This window comes from Rhamphochromis sp. 'chilingali' (genome assembly GCF_963969265.1).
Source record: "Rhamphochromis sp. 'chilingali' genome assembly, chromosome: 1".
NCBI lineage: Eukaryota > Metazoa > Chordata > Actinopteri > Cichliformes > Cichlidae > Rhamphochromis > Rhamphochromis sp. 'chilingali'.
Window position 1 is genome coordinate 43,862,062 of NC_137929.1, and position 21,637 is coordinate 43,883,698.

The 21,637-nt window shown below is 40.8% G+C and overlaps 1 protein-coding gene across 1 annotated transcript; it reads right to left on the minus strand.

Moving 5' to 3' along the window:
- Nucleotides 1–1,781: 1,781 nt before the first annotated feature.
- LOC308408280 (scavenger receptor cysteine-rich domain-containing protein DMBT1-like) lies at nt 1,782–15,435 on the minus strand (the record flags this gene model as incomplete). The annotated part of the gene is made up of 9 exons (XM_080900474.1): nt 1,782–1,918; nt 2,824–3,135; nt 3,245–3,565; nt 4,119–4,430; nt 4,627–4,857; nt 5,196–5,507; nt 7,668–7,844; nt 8,173–8,228; nt 15,305–15,435. The coding sequence occupies 9 exons, from the start codon at nt 15,433–15,435 to the stop codon at nt 1,782–1,784; spliced, it is 1,989 nt and encodes a 662-aa protein (XP_080756600.1).
- Between the last annotated feature and the right edge of the window lie 6,202 nt (nt 15,436–21,637).

The following is a 21,637-nucleotide window of genomic DNA, read 5'->3' on the forward strand; positions in this document are numbered from 1 at the left end:
TCAGTACACGTTTTCAGTAATGGACACATTTATTGCATAAATGATCACAAATACTTTTATCATGACTATCTTTTATCATGAGCAATGTAAATAATGTGATGGATATCGTATGGATGGGTTTTAACATCTTTGTGGGAACCAAAAGTTTGAAGTTTACTTGTGGGGACCGGCAGCCCCTGTGGCAACCAAAACCCCAGCCCCCACGAGTTTGAAGGCATTTTGAGACTCAAAATGTGGTTTTAGTGTCAGGGTTACAATTAGGTTATGTTTAGGTTTAGGGTAAGTGTCAGGGTTAGGCATTCATTTTTGATGGTTATGGTTAAGGTAAGCAGCTAGGGAAAGCATTGTGTCAATGAGATGTCCCCACAACGATATAAAGTCTGTGTGTTTGTGTGTGCGTGTGTGTTTGCATAGTTGAATTTTGTTATCTTCAGGCAGAGCAGAGGATTTCTTATTTAAAGTTTTTATGCTAACCTTCAAAAATAAAAAGTTAATGGATGTGCTGGTGCGTCCAAATCACATGGCAAATATTAGATGACATAGCAACAAAAGGCTGTCTCACTGAGCCTCCATTTCAAATTTTGTTGAAAGTGAGGACTACATACCAGTTTTTAATCCTAACACAGATGGATTCCTTCTATGCATTTAAATCCTACATCCATTCATACATCAAAACAAACCAAAAAAAAAAAAAAAACCCAAAAAACTTATGTTGTCTGTTGTGGATACATCTTACTGTAAATAACATAGAAGCTTTTAGATATTTTATTATGTGATAATGATATTGTTGAACTGCTTTAGAAAATACATACAAAAGAAAAACACTGCTCTGAATCACATTTAGTGTCATACTTTAGATCATCTGAGTTTATATCAGGAAGCACCTGCTAGCCAGGGTTGGTTCTATTTTCCTAAATTGCAGAGTAGGATTAGGTCATCATCAACACATGATGACAGATCTTTTAGGGCTAAGACAACAAGCTGCTGACTGTAACTTTGCATTTAATGGATCTGTCATTTAACATAGTAACAATGAGAGGTATCACAGTTCTCTGTGAAAACATGATATTCTTAAGATGTATGAATATTTTAGACTATGGTCCATCTATATGTTGTGGACAGCAGTTAAACCAGAGATGTGGACCACTTACAGAATTGGTCTGCTTGATCAGTTACATGCTATATTTAGGGCCGGGACAACGCATTGACATAATCGATTACGTCGACACGTAAAATACGGCGACGTAAAAAAATGTGCGTCGATATGTCGTCAGTATGGGGATATTTTAACAGAAAAGGAAGTGATTCAGTCGTTTCCTGGCTTTGTAAGGTGGAAATGGCCCCCACATTTAAGCTGCTCAGCAGTAACATAGCAGCTGCTGTTTAGTTGTTGTTGTTGTTGTCGTTGTTAGTAGTTTTTATTTGTGGCCCATGCTGGCAAAATGAGTCGGAATGCACGCAGGCTGATTATGAGAATCGGCGAAAGACGAAAATGTGAGACAGCAAATTGGCAGCAGGAAAAAAATGAATCGTTAGATTCATCAATTAGGAAAATAATCATTTTGTCCAGCCCTAGCTGTACTACTTAACAGAGATGGTGGAGAGCTCTTTGTGACCTTGAAAAAAAAAATTTGAAATATAAATTGCAGGTAATTAAACATTCCTGCTTTCATGAATAACTTTGACATAATGTAGTGGAAGAAAAATTATTACAGTAAATGTAAAATGAACACCAACAGTCACGTGTAACATGATTACCAATGTGAAAGAGACCCGGGGACTCACTGTGATATACAGGAAGCAGCTGTCAGCACCCACTGGTTGGTAATCAGAGACCCTTCACACCAAAACTCTCCACTGGGGTCTATAATGACCCGCCAGGGCAAACTTCCTGTGTTTTTCACAATCCTACCACATGCTGACAAAAGAAAAGAAATCACCTTTCATCAGTGAGTAAATTAATCAGACACAATATTTAGATATATCTCAGGTATTTTCAATTTCAGATCATTTTGAATGTACTGCTGGGAGAGTTCTGACCTGGCATTCATGTGGATGCTATTTTCAAGACAGCTGACCACCTCAACATTGTCCCAACAAAGCAAACTGAGCTATAGCATGTTATTGTGTTTTATTATAGTTTTGATATTGTTGATAATTGATCTATATACAAGTTTCTCTACTTCAATTACACAATATGTTTAGGATTTTTATTATTTGTCTAATGAATAGAAAATTACTAGATGGAGTGAAATAAATAAAATTGTAATACAATATTTCAACACAAGAAGCAGAAGCACATGTGAGCATCTCAAAATGTGTGCACAAGATTGCACAGCTTCTTCTGTTGGAAGTGAACTTGGAGATTTTCAATTTAAAAACAGATTAAAAATTGAAACTGATTACGTTGCAAATTTCAACAAGATCACTTTCATGAGTGATTCAGCCTTGTCTGACAAGCTGCATTTGTATCCAAACCAGAGCTGGCTAAGACCTGTCAGCATCTAATGAGGATTTAATTAACAATAAGCTCACACCTGCAGGCAAGTTTTATATGCAATACTAGAAAAGTGATTCGTATGACAGGCAGTTACTGAAAAATATCAATGTCTTTAAGAGGACATTTGTCTTAACAGATGTAGAAATTCTTGGAGCATGATATTTATTGTATTTGACCCATTTTTACAAAAAATAAGGCAAGGATTTATCAACATACTGTTTACTGTACAGCTTAACTGTATACAAATGGGTGGATGAAAGGCTGGATGAAAAACTAAAAAGTTGTATTTACACAGTTTTTTAATGATTAAAAATGTATCTCACCTGAACAGATGACAGCAGCATCCTGACCATGTTCACATCTGTTTGATCCAAATCCACTGTGTTGACACTCAGCTAGAGAATTTTCATTTCCTGAACAGGTCACATGATCAAGCCAAATCTGTCCAGTTCCTGCACCAAAATGAGCTGATCGAGGAGCTTGTAGTGCCGACCCACAGTTTAACTGTCTGCAAACCACCTCAGCATCATTTAAGTCCCAGCCATCATCACAGACTGTTCCCCAGCTGTTATTGTGGTAAACTTCAACTCTGCCAGAGCACTGACTTGATCCAGGCCCAGCTAATCTGATCAGAGCTATCAGTTAAATGACAAGAACTATGATTTGATATTTTCTTTACATTACAAAAAGGATTGTACAAGATAAAGGAACAGACTGCATTGCATTTTTTTCAGTATCTAAAACCATTCTCACCTGAACAGATGACAGCAGCATCCTCAAAATGTACACAATTGTGTGATCCAAATCCACTGTGTTGACACCCAATAAGAGAACTTTCACTTCCTGAACAGGTCACATCATCAAGCCAAATCTGTCCAGTTCCTGCACCAAAGTGAGCTGATTGAGGAGCTTGTAGTGCCGACCCACAGTTTATCTGTCTGCAAACCACCTCAGCATCATTTAAGCCCCAGCCATCATCACAGACTGTTCCCCAGCTGTTATTGTAGTAAATTTCAACTCTGCCAGAGCATCGAGTCGATCCAGATCCAACTAGTCTGATTGCATCTATCACATAACAGATGAAAGATGTTTTAAAATTTCCATTGCACTAATTAAAGGACTCCATGTAAAATGCACAAGAAAAGACTGATCTGCAATGTCTTCTAGTATTTCAGTGTATCTCACCTGAACAGATGACAGCAGCATCCTGACCATGTTCACATCTGTTTGATCCAAATCCACTGTGTTGACACTCAGTTAGAGAATTTTCATTTCCTGAACAGGTCACATTGTCAAGCCAAATTTGTCCAGTTCCTGCACCAAAGTGAGCTGATTGAGGAACTTCCAGTGCCGACCCACAGTTTATCTGTCTGCAAACCACCTCAGCATCATTTAAGTCCCAGCCATCATCACAGACTGTTCCCCAGCTCTTACTGTGATAAACTTCAACCCTGCCAGAGCACCGAGTTGATCCAGGCCCAGCTAATCTGATCGGACCTATCAGTTAAATGACAAGAACTATGGTTTGATAGGTTATTTAAATTTTTTAAAAAAGGAATGTACAAGATACAAGAATAGACTGCATTGCAATTTTTCAATATCTAAAAATGTATCTCACCTGAACAGATGACACCAGCATCCTCCCTGTGATCACAGTCGTGTGATCCAAATTGATTGTGTACACACGTAGTTAGCGAACTTTCATTTCCTGAACAGGTCACATCATCAAGCCAAATCTGTCCAGTTCCTGCACCAAAGTGAGCTGACGGAGGAGCTTGTAGTGCCGACCCACAGTTTAACTGTCTGCAAACCACCTCAGCATCATTTAAGTCCCAGCCATCATCACAGACTGTTCCCCAGCTGTTATTGTGATAAACTTCAACTCTGCCAGAACATCGAGTTGATCCAGATCCAGATAATCTGATCACATCTATGAGGGAAAAGAGATTAACTTTCATATCATGTGTTAGTGACATTATAAATAGTGTATAACACACAGGAACAGCCTGAAGTGCAATGTCTTCTAGTATTTCAGGTTATTTCACCTGAACAGATGACACCAGCATCCTTCCTGTGATCACAGTTGTGTGATCCAAATTGATTGTGTACACACGTAGTTAGCGAACTTTCACTTCCTGAACAGGTCACCTCATCAAGCCAAATCTGTCCAGTTCCTGCACCAAAGTGAGTTGATTGAAGAGCCTCGAGTGCTGTCCCACAGTTTAACTGTCTGCAAACCACCTGAGCATCATTTAAGTCCCAGCCATCATCACAGACTGTTCCCCAGCTGTTATTGTAGTAAATTTCAACTCTGCCAGAGCATCGAGTTGATCCAGATCCAACTAATCTGATTGCATCTATCACATAACAGATCAAAATCAAATCAAATCAAATCAAATCAAATCAAATCAAATCACTTTTATTGTCACATCACATGTGCAGGTACATTGGTACAGCACATGTGAGTGAAATTCTTGTGTGCGAGCTTCACAAGCAACAGAGTTGTGCAAAATACAATAATGTAAACAAGCAAAATACAAGAATGGCTACATCTGAAACTAATAAATATATGTACAATATATAATAGTGATGAAAGATATTTTAAAATTTCCATTGCACTAATTAAAGGACTCCATGTAAAACGCACAAGAAAAGACTGATCTGCAATGTTATCTAGTATTTCAGTGTATCTCACCTGAACAGATGACAGCAGCATCCTGACCATGTTCACATGTGTTTGATCCAAATCCACTGTGTTGACACCCAATAAGAGAACTTTCACTTCTTGAACAGGTCACATTGTTAAGCCAAATCTGTCCAGTTCCTGCACCAAAGTAAGCTGATCGAGGAGCTTGTAGTGCCGACCCACAGTTTAACTGTCTGCAAACCACCTCAGCATCATTTAAGTCCCAGCCATCATCACAGACTGTTCCCCAGCTCTTACTGTGATAAACTTCAACTCTGCCAGAGCACCGAGTTGATCCAGGCCCAGCTAATCTGATCGGACCTATCAGTTAAATGAAAAGAACTATGGTTTGATAGGTTATTTAAATTTTTTTTTTTTTTAAAAAAAGGAATGTACGAGATACAAGAATAGACTGCATTGCAATTTTTCACTATCTAAAAATGTATCTCACCTGAACAGATGACACCAGCATCCTTCCTGTGATCACAGTCGTGTGATCCAAATTGATTGTGTACACACGTAGTTAGCGAACTTTCATTTCCTGAACAGGTCACCTCATCAAGCCAAATCTGTCCAGTTCCTGCACCAAAGTGAGCTGACGGAGGAGCTTGTAGTGCCGACCCACAGTTTATCTGTCTGCAAACCACCTCAGCATCATTTAAGTCCCAGCGATCATCACAGACTGTTCCCCAGCTGTTATTGTAGTAAATTTCAACTCTGCCAGAGCATCGAGTTGATCCAGATCCAACTAGTCTGATTGCATCTATCTCATAACAGATGAAAGATATTTTAAAATTTCCATTGCACTAATTAAAGGACTCCATGTAAAATGCACAAGAAAAGACTGATCTGCAATGTCTTCTATAGGGATGGGTACCGGTGTCCGGTGCCATGATGGCACCGGTTCTGACATAAACGGTAGTAACCAGACCAAAAAGCAGCGCACATTTCGGTGCTTTTTTTTCCTGAGCTGTGATACACTTCTAGCCAATCATTTTACGTTTACCTATGACAGTAGGCGGGGCCAGGTACGTACGTTCAGTTAGAGCAGAGCTACAGATTAAAAATGTCCAAGGCGAAGCGGTCAAAAGTCTGGCTGTACTTCACAGCAAAAGATGCAAACTCAGCAGCCTGCAACAAGTGCTTTAAGCTGATACTGTGATACTGTCAAAGGAGGTAACACCTCGAATCTGATGAAACACCTGGCGACGCATAGCGTTTTTTTTTTAAAAGCAGAGAAATGCGCCGTATTTGACAGCTTGCTGCGAGACCTCACACCGAGCACGTTGGGTGGGTTGCCAGTTATCGGACCCGGAGCAACATCCCCCAAAAACCCGAAGAATAGAGTCCTGGCCCCTAGCCCTGCCAGTGTAGCAGAAATGATGAGGAGGATGATGGCAGCAGCCATTCTTCTCTGCGTGAGTCGCTTAATGTTGTTCGAGTGTAATTTACGTTGAGTAGGCTAACCACGTTATTACATTAATGGATGTAAGGTGAACTAGCAAACATCATCATAGCTACATGCGGCTGTCTTCTTGTTTGATGGCAGATGCTCCCTTCACCCTGGCCAAAAAGGCTAAAATGACCAAAGAAAAAGTGAAAAACATTTAAACATGAGAGGTTTTGGACAAAGTTTGTGTTTTTTTTCCATTGTTTAAGCACTGCTTCCAGCCAAGAGTGATACCATATATGCCCTATAGCTGCAGAAAAGGCTAACATTGTTATCTTTTTACAAAAAAAAATAAAACAGCTGAACATGAGAGGTTTTTGGACAAAGTTTGTGTTCTCCATTCTTTAAGCACCGGTTCGAGCACCGTTTAAGCACCGGCACCGTTTCAAAAGTACCGATTTGGCACCGGTATCGGATAAAACCTAAACGATACCCATCCCTAGTCTTCTAGTATTTCAGTGTATCTCACCTGAACAGATGACAGCAGCATCCTGACCATGTTCACATGTGTTTGATCCAAATCCACTGTGTTGACACTCAGTTAGAGAACTTTCACTTCCTGAACAGCTCACGTCATCAAGCCAAATCTGTCCAGTTCCTGCACCAAAGTGAGCTGATCGAGGAGCTTGTAGTGCCGACCCACAGTTTAACTGTCTGCAAACCACCTCAGCATCATTTAAGTCCCAGCCATCATCACAGACTGTTCCCCAGCTGTTATTGTAGTAAATTTCAACTCTGCCAGAGCATCGAGTTGATCCAGATCCAACTAATCTGATCACATCTATGAGGGAAAAGAGATTAACTTTCATATCATGTGTTAGTGACATTATAAATAGTGTATAACACACTGGAACAGCCTGAAGTGCTATGTCTTCTAGTATTTCAGGTTATCTCACCTGAACAGATGACACCAGCATCCTTCCTGTGATCACAGTTGTGTGATCCAAATTGATTGTGTACACACGTAGTTAGCGAACTTTCATTTCCTGAACAGGTCACCTCATCAAGCCAAATCTGTCCAGTTCCTGCACCAAAGTGAGTTGATTGAAGAGCCTCGAGTGCTGTCCCACAGTTTAACTGTCTGCAAACCACCTGAGCATCATTTAAGTCCCAGCCATCATCACAGACTGTTCCCCAGCTGTTATTGTAGTAAATTTCAACTCTGCCAGAGCATCGAGTTGATCCAGATCCAACTAATCTGATTGCATCTATCACATAACAGATCAAAATCAAATCAAATCAAATCAAATCAAATCACTTTTATTGTCACATCACATGTGCAGGTACATTGGTACAGCACATGTGAGTGAAATTCTTGTGTGCGAGCTTCACAAGCAACAGAGTTGTGCAAAATACAATAATGTAAACAAGCAAAATACAAGAATGGCTACATCTGAAACTAATAAATATATGTACAATATATAATAGTGATGAAAGATATTTTAAAATTTCCATTGCACTAATTAAAGGACTCCATGTAAAACGCACAAGAAAAGACTGATCTGCAATGTTATCTAGTATTTCAGTGTATCTCACCTGAACAGATGACAGCAGCATCCTGACCATGTTCACATGTGTTTGATCCAAATCCACTGTGTTGACACCCAATAAGAGAACTTTCACTTCTTGAACAGGTCACATTGTTAAGCCAAATCTGTCCAGTTCCTGCACCAAAGTAAGCTGATCGAGGAGCTTGTAGTGCCGACCCACAGTTTAACTGTCTGCAAACCACCTCAGCATCATTTAAGTCCCAGCCATCATCACAGACTGTTCCCCAGCTCTTACTGTGATAAACTTCAACTCTGCCAGAGCACCGAGTTGATCCAGGCCCAGCTAATCTGATCGGACCTATCAGTTAAATGAAAAGAACTATGGTTTGATAGGTTATTTAAATTTTTTTTTTTTTAAAAAAAGGAATGTACGAGATACAAGAATAGACTGCATTGCAATTTTTCACTATCTAAAAATGTATCTCACCTGAACAGATGACACCAGCATCCTCCCTGTGATCACAGTTGTGTGATCCAAATTGATTGTGTACACACGTAGTTAGCGAACTTTCATTTCCTGAACAGGTCACCTCATCAAGCCAAATCTGTCCAGTTCCTGCACCAAAGTGAGCTGACGGAGGAGCTTGTAGTGCCGACCCACAGTTTATCTGTCTGCAAACCACCTCAGCATCATTTAAGTCCCAGCGATCATCACAGACTGTTCCCCAGCTGTTATTGTAGTAAATTTCAACTCTGCCAGAGCATCGAGTTGATCCAGATCCAACTAGTCTGATTGCATCTATCTCATAACAGATGAAAGATATTTTAAAATTTCCATTGCACTAATTAAAGGACTCCATGTAAAATGCACAAGAAAAGACTGATCTGCAATGTCTTCTATAGGGATGGGTACCGGTGTCCGGTGCCATGATGGCACCGGTTCTGACATAAACGGTAGTAACCAGACCAAAAAGCAGCGCACATTTCGGTGCTTTTTTTTCCTGAGCTGTGATACACTTCTAGCCAATCATTTTACGTTTACCTATGACAGTAGGCGGGGCCAGGTACGTACGTTCAGTTAGAGCAGAGCTACAGATTAAAAATGTCCAAGGCGAAGCGGTCAAAAGTCTGGCTGTACTTCACAGCAAAAGATGCAAACTCAGCAGCCTGCAACAAGTGCTTTAAGCTGATACTGTGATACTGTCAAAGGAGGTAACACCTCGAATCTGATGAAACACCTGGCGACGCATAGCGTTTTTTTTTTAAAAGCAGAGAAATGCGCCGTATTTGACAGCTTGCTGCGAGACCTCACACCGAGCACGTTGGGTGGGTTGCCAGTTATCGGACCCGGAGCAACATCCCCCAAAAACCCGAAGAATAGAGTCCTGGCCCCTAGCCCTGCCAGTGTAGCAGAAATGATGAGGAGGATGATGGCAGCAGCCATTCTTCTCTGCGTGAGTCGCTTAATGTTGTTTGAGTGTAATTTACGTTGAGTAGGCTAACCACGTTATTACATTAATGGATGTAAGGTGAACTAGCAAACATCATCATAGCTACATGCGGCTGTCTTCTTGTTTGATGGCAGATGCTCCCTTCACCCTGGCCAAAAAGGCTAAAATGACCAAAGAAAAAGTGAAAAACATTTAAACACGAGAGGTTTTTGGACAAAGTTTGTGTTTTTTTCCCATTGTTTAAGCACTGCTTCCAGCCAAGAGTGATACCATATATGCCCTATAGCTGCAGAAAAGGCTAACATTGTTATCTTTTTACAAAAAAAAATAAAACAGCTGAACATGAGAGGTTTTTGGACAAAGTTTGTGTTCTCCATTCTTTAAGCACCGGTTCGAGCACCGTTTAAGCACCGGCACCGTTTCAAAAGTACCGATTTGGCACCGGTATCGGATAAAACCTAAACGATACCCATCCCTAGTCTTCTAGTATTTCAGTGTATCTCACCTGAACAGATGACAGCAGCATCCTGACCATGTTCACATGTGTTTGATCCAAATCCACTGTGTTGACACTCAGTTAGAGAACTTTCACTTCCTGAACAGCTCACGTCATCAAGCCAAATCTGTCCAGTTCCTGCACCAAAGTGAGCTGATCGAGGAGCTTGTAGTGCCGACCCACAGTTTAACTGTCTGCAAACCACCTCAGCATCATTTAAGTCCCAGCCATCATCACAGACTGTTCCCCAGCTGTTATTGTAGTAAATTTCAACTCTGCCAGAGCATCGAGTTGATCCAGATCCAACTAATCTGATCACATCTATGAGGGAAAAGAGATTAACTTTCATATCATGTGTTAGTGACATTATAAATAGTGTATAACACACTGGAACAGCCTGAAGTGCTATGTCTTCTAGTATTTCAGGTTATCTCACCTGAACAGATGACACCAGCATCCTTCCTGTGATCACAGTTGTGTGATCCAAATTGATTGTGTACACACGTAGTTAGCGAACTTTCATTTCCTGAACAGGTCACCTCATCAAGCCAAATCTGTCCAGTTCCTGCACCAAAGTGAGCTGACGGAGGAGCTTGTAGTGCCGACCCACAGTTTATCTGTCTGCAAACCACCTCAGCATCATTTAAGTCCCAGCGATCATCACAGACTGTTCCCCAGCTGTTATTGTAGTAAATTTCAACTCTGCCAGAGCATCGAGTTGATCCAGATCCAACTAATCTGATTGCATCTATCTCATAACAAATGAAAGATATTTTAAAATTTCCATTGCACTAATTAAAGGACTCCATGTAAAATGCACAAGAAAAGACTGATCTGCAATGTCTTCTAGTATTTCAGTGTATCTCACCTGAACAGATGACAGCAGCATCCTCAAAATGTCCACAGTTGTTTGATCCAAATCCACTGTGTTGACACCCAATAAGAGAACTTTCACTTCTTGAACATGTCACATTGTTAAGCCAAATCTGTCCAGTTCCTGCACCAAAATGAGCTGATTGAGGAGCTTGTAGTGCCGACCCACAGTTTAACTGTCTGCAAACCACCTCAGCATCATTTAAGTCCCAGCCATCATCACAGACTGTTCCCCAGCTGTTATTGTGATAAACTTCAACTCTTCCAGAACATCGAGTTGATCCAGGCCCAGCTAATCTGATCGGACCTATCAGTTAAATGAAAAGAACTATGGTTTGATAGTTTATTTAAATTTTTTTTTTTTAAAAAGGAATGTACGAGATACAAGAATAGACTGCATTGCAATTTTTCACTATCTAAAAATGTATCTCACCTGAACAGATGACACCAGCATCCTCCCTGTGATCACAGTCGTGTGATCCAAATTGATTGTGTACACACGTAGTTAGCGAACTTTCATTTCCTGAACAGGTCACATCATCAAGCCAAATCTGTCCAGTTCCTGCACCAAAGTGAGCTGACGGAGGAGCTTGTAGTGCTGACCCACAGTTTATCTGTCTGCAAACCACCTGAGCATCATTTAAGTCCCAGCGATCATCACAGACTGTTCCCCAGCTGTTATTGTGATAAACTTCAACTCTACCAGAGCATCGAGTTGATCCAGATCCAACTAGTCTGATTGCATCTATCTCATAACAGATGAAAGATATTTTAAAATTTCCATTGCACTAATTAAAGGACTCCATGTAAAATGCACAAGAAAAGACTGATCTGCAATGTCTTCTAGTATTTCAGTGTGTCTCACCTGAACAGATGACAGCAGCATCCTGACCATGTTCACATCTGTTTGATCCAAATCCACTGTGCTGACACTCAGTTAGAGAACTTTCATTTCCTGAACAGCTCACGTCATCAAGCCAAATCTGTCCAGTTCCTGCACCAAAGTGAGCTGATCGAGGAGCTTGTAGTGCCGACCCACAGTTTATCTGTCTGCAAACCACCTCAGCATCATTTAAGTCCCAGCGATCATCACAGACTGTTCCCCAGCTGTTATTGTAGTAAATTTCAACTCTGCCAGAACATCGAGTTGATCCAGATCCAGATAATCTGGTCTCACCTTTTAAGCACAAAAAAAGTCAACTATGTTTTTATTTGTTTTTTACATTTAAAAACAATACTAAATGGATGACACAAGAACACTCTGCATCTGATCTCTGCATCAGCTGATCCATGCCCAGTTAATCTAATGTTTCGTGCATCTGTAAACAGATGAAAACAGAACACAGTTCAACTCAACTTTCGATTCAGTTTCATGCAAACAACCCCAGATTACTGCAACAATCACCACATTGCACTTTATACCGCAATGTAAAGCTCCTAACGTATGACAGAGAAAACTGCAACAATTCGATGATCCCCTATGATCAGGCACTAGGCAATGGTGGGAATGAAAAAAATCCCTTTTAACAGGATGAAACATGCAACAAAAAAAGAGGTAGGGAGAGGCAGTCATCTGATGCAAACAGTTGGGGGTTGAAGGGAAAAGAATAGGGTTTAAAGAAAAAAACAACAAGTATGGGTGAAAGAAGTTAATGGTAAGGAACAAGGTATTTAACAAAGTATATAAGGTATACAGGGAGTGCAGAATTATTAGGCAAGTTGTATTTTTGAGGAATAATGTTATTATTGAACAACAACCATGTTCTCAATGAACCCAAAAAACTCATTAATATCAAAGCTGAATGTTTTTGGAAGTAGTTTTTAGTTTGTTTTTAGTTTTAGCTATTTTAGGGGGATATCTGTGTGTGCAGGTGACTATTACTGTGCATAATTATTAGGCAACTTAACAAAAAGACAAATATATACCCATTTCAATTATTTATTTTTACCAGTGAAACCAATATAACATCTCCACATTCACAAATATACATTTCTAACATTCAAAAACAAAACAAAAACAAATCAGCGACCAATATAGCCACCTTTCTTTGCAAGGACACTCAAAAGCCTGCCATCCATGGATTCTGTCAGTGTTTTGATCTGTTCACCATCAACATTGCGTGCAGCAGCAACCACAGCCTCCCAGACACTGTTCAGAGAGGTGTACTGTTTTCCCTCCTTGTAAATCTCACATTTGATGATGGACCACAGGTTCTCAATGGGGTTCAGATCAGGTGAACAAGGAGGCCATATCATTAGTTTTTCTTCTTTTATACCCTTTCTTGCCAGCCACGCTGTGGAGTACTTGGACGCGTGTGATGGAGCATTGTCCTGCATGAAAATCATGTTTTTCTTGAAGGATGCAGACTTCTTCCTGTACCACTGCTTGAAGAAGGTGTCTTCCAGAAACTGGCAGTAGGACTGGGAGTTGAGCTTGACTCCATCCTCAACCCGAAAAGGCCCCACAAGCTCATCTTTGATGATACCAGCCCAAACCAGTACTCCACCTCCACCTTGCTGGCGTCTGAGTCGGACTGGAGCTCTCTGCCCTTTACCAATCCAGCCACGGGCCCATCCATCTGGCCCATCAAGACTCACTCTCATTTCATCAGTCCATTAAACCTTAGAAAAACCAGTCTTGAGATATTTCTTGGCCCAGTCTTGACGTTTCAGCTTGTGTGTCTTGTTCAGTGGTGGTCGTCTTTCAGCCTTTCTTACCTTGGCCATGTCTCTAAGTATTGCACACCTTGTGCTTTTGGGCACTCCAGTGATGTTGCAGCTCTGAAATATGGCCAAACTGGTGGCAAGTGGCATCTTGGCAGCTGCACGCTTGACTTTTCTCAGTTCATGGGCAGTTATTTGGCGCCTTGGTTTTTCCACACGCTTCTTGCGACCCTGTTGACTATTTTGAATGAAACGCTTGATTGTTCGATGATCACGCTTCAGAAGCTTTGCAATTTTGAGACTGCTGCATCCCTCTGCAAGATATCTCACTATTTTTGACTTTTCTGTGCCTGTCAAGTCCTTCTTTTGACCCATTTTGCCAAAGGAAAGGACAGGACTAATAATTATGCACACCTGATATAGGGTGTTGATGTCATTAGACCACACCCCTTCTCATTACAGAGATGCACATCACCTAATATGCTTAATTGGTAGTAGGCTTTCGAGCCTATACAGCTTGGAGTAAGACAACATGCATGAAGAGGATGATGTGGACAAAATACTCATTTGCCTAATAATTCTGCACTCCCTGTATAAACATCTAGGGTAAAGATGCTCAATGTATGATGGGAAGCTCACAGCACCCTGATGCTATCGAAAATTTGTGTTTCACCTCATTTAACCTCAGTGTACTGTTGGTATGTAGATGTAACTTTGTAACTTACTTGAGCAGAGAATGACTGTAAAGATCAGAAAAGAAAACTAATCATAAGTTTTGTTCAAGGTCATGACACACTTATCAAGCTGGTGCCTACATGATGGTGAACTCTATTCACACAATTGCTATAAAGGAGCTTTAATTATGTTTTAATTTTACATTGCTAAGTTTTTGTTTTTGTATGGGTTTATATCAGTCACAAATTGAAATTAGACATCTTTGGCTTCCAAACCCTGAAAAGTGGGGATAATAACCTGCAGTAGCAATGGGTTACCAGTGCACAAAGCTGTTACTGGATGAGGACTGTCTGTCCCAATTTTATTTCCTTATTTTTACAACCTTTCTATTTACGTCTGGGCGCTTACTTTATAATTCAGATTAAATAAACCCCAAAGATATTCTGTGTTCTGGGCTGGTTAATTTATCCATGCTACAATTACAAAACAAACCAGAATCTCAAACATGAAACAAAAACACTAACTTGGCACCGGAAAATAGAATTAAGAAACAGAAGTAAACAGTAAATTGAGAGCAAGGATAATGTTAATAACACGGGAGAAGAAAGCCCATCACATAGGTAGGTTAACAATGCAACAACAGGGAATGAATGACAGAGGACTAAAATACACCACAGAACAATCAGGGAACAGGAGACAAGAGGGAAACACAGCCCTGCCAGGCTAAGTAAACAGTCTTCCAGCAAACCAGGTGGCCTTGCATAGGATAGGAAGAAACAGTCTATGCACAGTCTGTTATCAGGGTGTTTTTGTTCAGCTCCAGCCTTGAGACCACAGCTGGCACCGAAGTGGTAGCCGCACGAATGATGGTGGTTTTTACTTTAGTGCAAACAACTCGTGTGAATTTCAAAGCTGTTCTAGCAGTCTGACACTGGTCTCTCAATCTCCCATTGGAGAGCCATGAGCTTCTCTATGATGTTATCAGTCTTGCGCTCAAAGAGCAGATTCTACGAACTCACGACTGCTGTGAGCTTCTCCAAGATATTCTCCAGTTTTCGCTCAGAGTCTTATTCTGAGTGTTCACAGCAGCCTTAAGCTTCTCTAAGATCTTATCCGTGCTGCGTTCAATGAGCCCATTTTGAGAACTCATGACTCGTCCCAGAGATGGACCGATCCGATATTACATATCGGAATCGGTCCAATACTATGGCGTTATTTTTGTGCCACTATTTTGAGCAGTAGTGGTTTTTGATACAGGCGACACAGGGCGGCATTGTGGTGGGGGGCGGGCATCGGCAAAAAAATAGAAAAATAAAAAAAATTGCTCGTACTCATGCTGCCCCGACGTAATGCCAGGCACCGATCGGCTTTGTGCCGCTCATTTGCTGGGAGTAAGGGCGCCCTCCGTTTGCGAAGTGCGCCTGCTGCTTGCGGCACAGGGAGGAGAGGGCGGGGCAGCGGGGGGTTCTCTGGCTGGCTGGAGCAGCATCTAATAACCAGCTCGCAAAATAAAACAAAATTAAAACAAACCAACAAACACGAAAACACCAGACATCATGATACAGACTTATAATTTGCACCAATGTTTTTTCGAAATTCTATAAAGTGAGCGCGAGAGCCCTCGGTGCGCCTGCTTGCTGCTAAAGTCAAAGTAAACTTTATTGTAATCTCCGCTTCATATAGTCCAGTATATAGAGAGACGAGACGACGAGGCTCCAGTTACAGCAGTGCAAGAAAACAAACAATAAATATAAGAAGACTAAGAAAATAAATATGGACTTTAGGACAAGGGGTAAATATGTGATGTCTTGATAAATCGAGTAGATATTTGAAGTTCAAACAGCACCATTCTCACATGAAAATATCTTAAAAGTTTATTTTGTGACCCAGAAAGAGTAAGGAGTATGGATCAATAGCAATTTAAAATTTATAATTTACAGTTTGATGATTTAAAGTCTCACACACAACCCGTCGAAAGGGGAGGGGGGCGGCTGCTTCCAAATAGAGCACATTTCATTCATAATGATGTAAATCCAAGCCCATTATGTATTCACGATTTGAATCCTGGGTTGTGCGAAATCCCAGAAATACACCTTAGACAAAGTGAATCTGTGAACTAAGGTGTAGGTCTATTAGGTTATGTTGTGGTGATCCTCGGGTTGGGGGATTTGTGTTCATACTGGAGTGCAAAATTAAAACCAATGGTAGATGTACAAAAAAAGTTCAAAGCAATCAGGCGCTCAGTTTAGAAAAAAGAGAAAAGAAAAGGAGGAGAAACGAGCAAAAGATACATTATGTTACAGATTTTAATATTAATGGGAGTGTTCGCCCAGGGCGCCAAACAGGCTAGGACCGCCACTGATTCTGAGCACATGTAAAAACATTTGAGTGCGCGTAAAAAAAGTTTGCAGGTGCAAGTGTTGCATTTTGAGGATAAATTTATTTCGAGCAAAGAAAAGATAAATTTGAGTGAACAAAATTCATTGCGGCGTGCAAAAAAATGTAATTTAGTGTTTGCTATTATCCACACACACACATAATAGCAGCCCCTCAACTCTTTCTGTACACCGTTATATTTTTGCCACAAACCAGCCAATCACAGACTTGAATGCAAATAAATCTGATTGGCTGTTTTCATCTCCAATCAGCTCGAAATAATGAAATGCAATATCCTACAATCCATTTTGTTCAAAACTCAAACGAGGTAGTCGCGGAGGAACACAAAGTGCCGGAGTTTGAAATACTCCTTACTCTTTCTGGGTCACAAAATAAACTTTTAAGATATTTTCATGTGAGAATGGTGCTGTTTGAACTTCAAATATCTGCTCGATTTATCAAGACATCACATATTTCCATAAGTGCTCTAATGTTTTCGGAGTAGCCTGTTAGCCACCAGCTGACCGCATAGCTGGACTGGCCATTGGGCATACCGGGCATTTGCCCGGAGGGCCGATGGTGATTTTTCATTTTTATGTTTGTTTGTTTGTCTTTGTAACGGTATAAACAATGAAAGGTGAGGATTAGCCAATTGGTCATGATCAACTCTGGGCGGGACCAATAACAATACATCCATATTGAGGGGAAAAGGAACGCGATTCATCCCGGACTTCAGCTACAATAAAAAAGACACAAAGCTGGATATATTCTGTCTTTACGCTTTCAGCTGCCTCTTCTTCTCTCATTCTCTCCCCCTCTCTCTCCTGTTGCTACTTCCATCATGAAACTGATCAATAATCAGTTGATCGTCTCTCTTGTTTGTTTATCGCCCACTTTGCGCCAGAGAGAGGAAACCAGTGGATGTTGCGCTAAACAACAGCAGCACGTTGAAGCTTGATAAGCTGTTGTTAGAATTTATTAGAATATTACTTTCTAGTATCAGCTGATGTTTGCTGGAGCCACAGCTGTAAAAGCTGCTGGTCATGATATCGGTTTGGAAACATGAAGGTGATACAAATCATACATATATACCAACAAGACAGTGTACATCACTGTCACAATAGCGTTTGTTTTAGTTCAAAGGCCAATTTTTTTGTGAGTTCAGCATTATATATTATGTTTAACCCGAGTGACCACCCGGTCAGCTGGTGGGTAACAGGCATCTCCGAAAACATTAGAGCACTTATGGAAATATGTGATGTCTTGATAACCACAGTTGGGTTTTAGGTTTACATACCTAGTGGTACAAGAAGCATTGGAATCCAGTATTTCCAGACAAGCTGAGTTGAACAGGGAAAGCAGACTATCAGTGGTTGAATGAGTGGTACTGTTAGTAGGTAATGCCTGATTTAGATTTTTGTAGGAACAGGGGAAGTGACTGAACAAGATTAAATGAGTCTATAAGGTTTAAAAAAATAATTGGTTGGGAGTTAGTCTTGTAATCGGAAGGTTGCCGGTTCAAGCCCTGGCTTGGACAGTCTCGGTCGTTGTGTCCTTGAGCAAGACACTTCACCCGTTGCCTACTGGTGGTGGTCAGAGGGGCCGGTGGCGCCAGTGTCCGGCAGCCTCGCCTCTGTCAGTGCGCCCCAGGGTGGCTGTGGCTACAATGTAGCTTGTCATCACCAGTGTGTGAATGGGTGGATGACTGGTTGTGTAAAGTCCTTAGGGAATAGAAAAGTGCTATACAAATACAGGCCATTTACCATATTTAAACAGCAAACATGAATATTAAAATCCCCTACGATTAAAACACTGTTGTACTTTAGTAGAATACCTGCCAAGAATTCAGAAAAGTCTTGTATAAAGTTTAGGAGGTCAATACACCAGCGCACAAAAGTAAGTAATAGGGGTGTAACAATACTCGTATGTCACGATCCTGGGTCTTATGACCCAGTGTTTTGAGTTTTAGTTCATTTTGATGTTTATAGTATGTTTAAGCTTATTAGGTCTCCTATGTTCATTTGCTTATTAGTTCCCCCTTGTGTTTCCAACCCATGTTAAGTCTCCCCTGCTCTTCATGTGTTTCATGTCTGTGTCTTACGTTGTCAAGTTCTGGTTGTCATGTCTGCGTCTCATTATGTTTCCTATTTTATTTTGAAGAGATCTTGTGTTTTTATATTATGGTTTATGTTTTGAGTCCTTTGTTGTACTGTTTCTTGTTTCCCTAGGTCTCAGTTATGGTTATCATAGGTTTAGTTCTTTGGCTTTGTAATATGGCTTCCCTGTGTTCCATGTTGTGTCTACTGTGATGTTTTTGTACCATGTTTCAGGTTCCTATGTTCTGTCTCCCCAGTTGCTGTTAAGTTTACATGTCTAGAGTTCAGTCAGTGTGTTTCCTGTTTTACTTTGAAGGTCCGTGTCTCATGTCAGTGTTTCTAGTTTTGCTTCCCTTGTCTCGTCCAGCCTGATTACTCCCAGCTGTGCTCTCCTTCTGTGTCTTGTTCCCTCGTTATCCCTCTGTGTATTTGAGCCCTGTGTTTCTCTTTGTCAGTGTCGTAGTCTCCCTCATGCTGTGTGTTTCTACCTGTAGCTCCCTGTGTGTTTTGTTAGTCTTCCCAGTTTAGATTTTGTAGAGTTTTTGTGTTCAGCAATAAAAGCTGCCCTTTTGAGTTCAATCCTGTCTCCAGTGAGTTTGCGTTTGGGTCCAATCCCTGCCTGCCACACAGCCGAAACATGACATCGTATCAATATTGAACCGTTCAATACAGTGCTTTCGGTTCGGTACGCATATGTATCGAATACAAATTTTTTTATTTATTTTATCAACTTTTCTTCTGACGATGCTGTCTGCGTTGAGAGCTCAGTGGATGTGCATTCGACTACTCCGCCTAGGCTGCACTGTCGAGTGCAGATCCACTGAGTGCAGCGCAAGCTAGCAAGACAGAAGCTAAGCTCGTTGCAACATGGCAACTGCCACAACGCTATCCGAAATTGAACCTCCCCCACCCTCATTCAGATCTGGCGTTTGGAACTATCTTGGTTTTCATGTGAAGCATGACCCTAATGATAAGCGCGTCATGGACAAAAGTAAAACAGTATGTCGGATGTGACACGCAATGCTCAATTGGTGGGAACTACTGCATTAGCGCAGTTAGCTTGTTAATGTGTTGACGCCGTCCAGCCCCACGCACGGGGCAATCCGCGGTAACTCGTTAATGGAGATTTGCCGCGTTATGGCGTTAATGTCATTTTAACGAGATTAACGCTGACAGCACTAGTGGGAACACAACGAATATGACTGCACATTTACTCCGACATCATCCTAGTGCAAAGACAAGTGGAAGCAGACAAAAACAACAAGCATGCATGCTACAAACTTTACCCGAGTCATTTAGACAGCCGTTAGCACATGATTCTCCTTATGGGGACCTGATATATTTAATATGCTGCTGAGAGTATACCCCATCACCATCAACGGCGCTGCTGTGGAGAGAGTGAGCAGCTTCCGGTTCCTTGGTGTACATCTGGCTGAGGATCTTACGTGGTCAGTACACACAAACAAAACAGTGAAGAAGGCGCAGCAGCGCCTCTTCTTTCTCAGGAGACTGAAAAGATTCGGCATGAGCCCCCGCATCCTCAGGACTGTGCCATTGAGAGCATCCTCACTGGATGCATCACCACCTGGTATGGCAACAGCACCGCCTACAACTGCAAAGCTCTCCAGCGAGTAGTGCGGTGCTCTGAACGGATAATTGGAGGTGAGCTTCCCTCCCTCCAAGACATCTACAGGAAGCGGTGCCTGAGGAAAGCAGGGAGGATCATCAAGGACTCCAGTCACCCCAGCCATAAACTGTTCAGACTACTTCCATCAGGAAGGAGGTTCTGCAGCATCCGGTCCCGTACCAGCAGACTGAGAGACAGCTTTTTCCATCAGGCCATCAGACTGCTGAACACTTCATAGACACCTCAGCTTCACTACTGGAACTTCAACATTATGCACTACACACTGTACAGTAATGCCACTGTTTTACACGTCTCAACTCTGTATATTTTTATATATTTTATTTATTGTTTACTCTATTTAATTTGTAAAATATGTGTATACACACACACACACACGTAGAAAAATATTTAGTATACACATCCAGAAATGCATATACTATTATATATTGTACATATATTTATTAGTTTCAGATGTAGCCATTCTTGTATTTTGCTTGTTTACATTATTGTATTTTGCACAACTCTGTTGCTTGTGAAGCTCGCACACAAGAATTTCACTCACATGTGCTGTACCAATGTACCTGCACATGTGATGTGACAATAAAAGTGATTTGATTTGATTTGATTAGAAGAAGCGTATAGTATAGCTTTTATTTTGGAAAGAGCCATTTCTCTGTAATAAACTCTCTTTTCCAAAGATGAATGATTTCTCGATCAGATAGATTTGTTTATTTTTATTATTTTGTTGTTTCAGCAACATTAAATTTAAAAACAGTGTACTTTTGAGTTAAAATATATATTTATAATTTTAATAGATGACAAATTAAAAAGGCATGAACATTTTTTTGTATCGAAAAAATATCGAACCGTGACACCAAAGTATCGAACTGAACCGAACCATGAATTTTGTGTATCGTTGCACCCTAGTAAGTAAGTAAAATTTATTTTTATAGTGCTTTTCACAGATAAAAATCACAAAGGGCTTTACAACACTAGCACCGGAGTGGACAAGTGGACTTCAGCTGGATATTACGATGTGGAGTCACCGGAATAATCCAATGGGGCGCCTGGAGATAAACCATTCACAACTCAAATACTCTGCAGTGTGGTTATTGCACAGCTCAATTTGACTATTCACACTGAATTTCACTATAAAACACATCAATTGTTAGATTTTGTATTGTTGATTGTCATTTATGCTTAGAAATATTTAACCATATATTCTTAGAGGTGTATAATCAATTGTGTAGTGA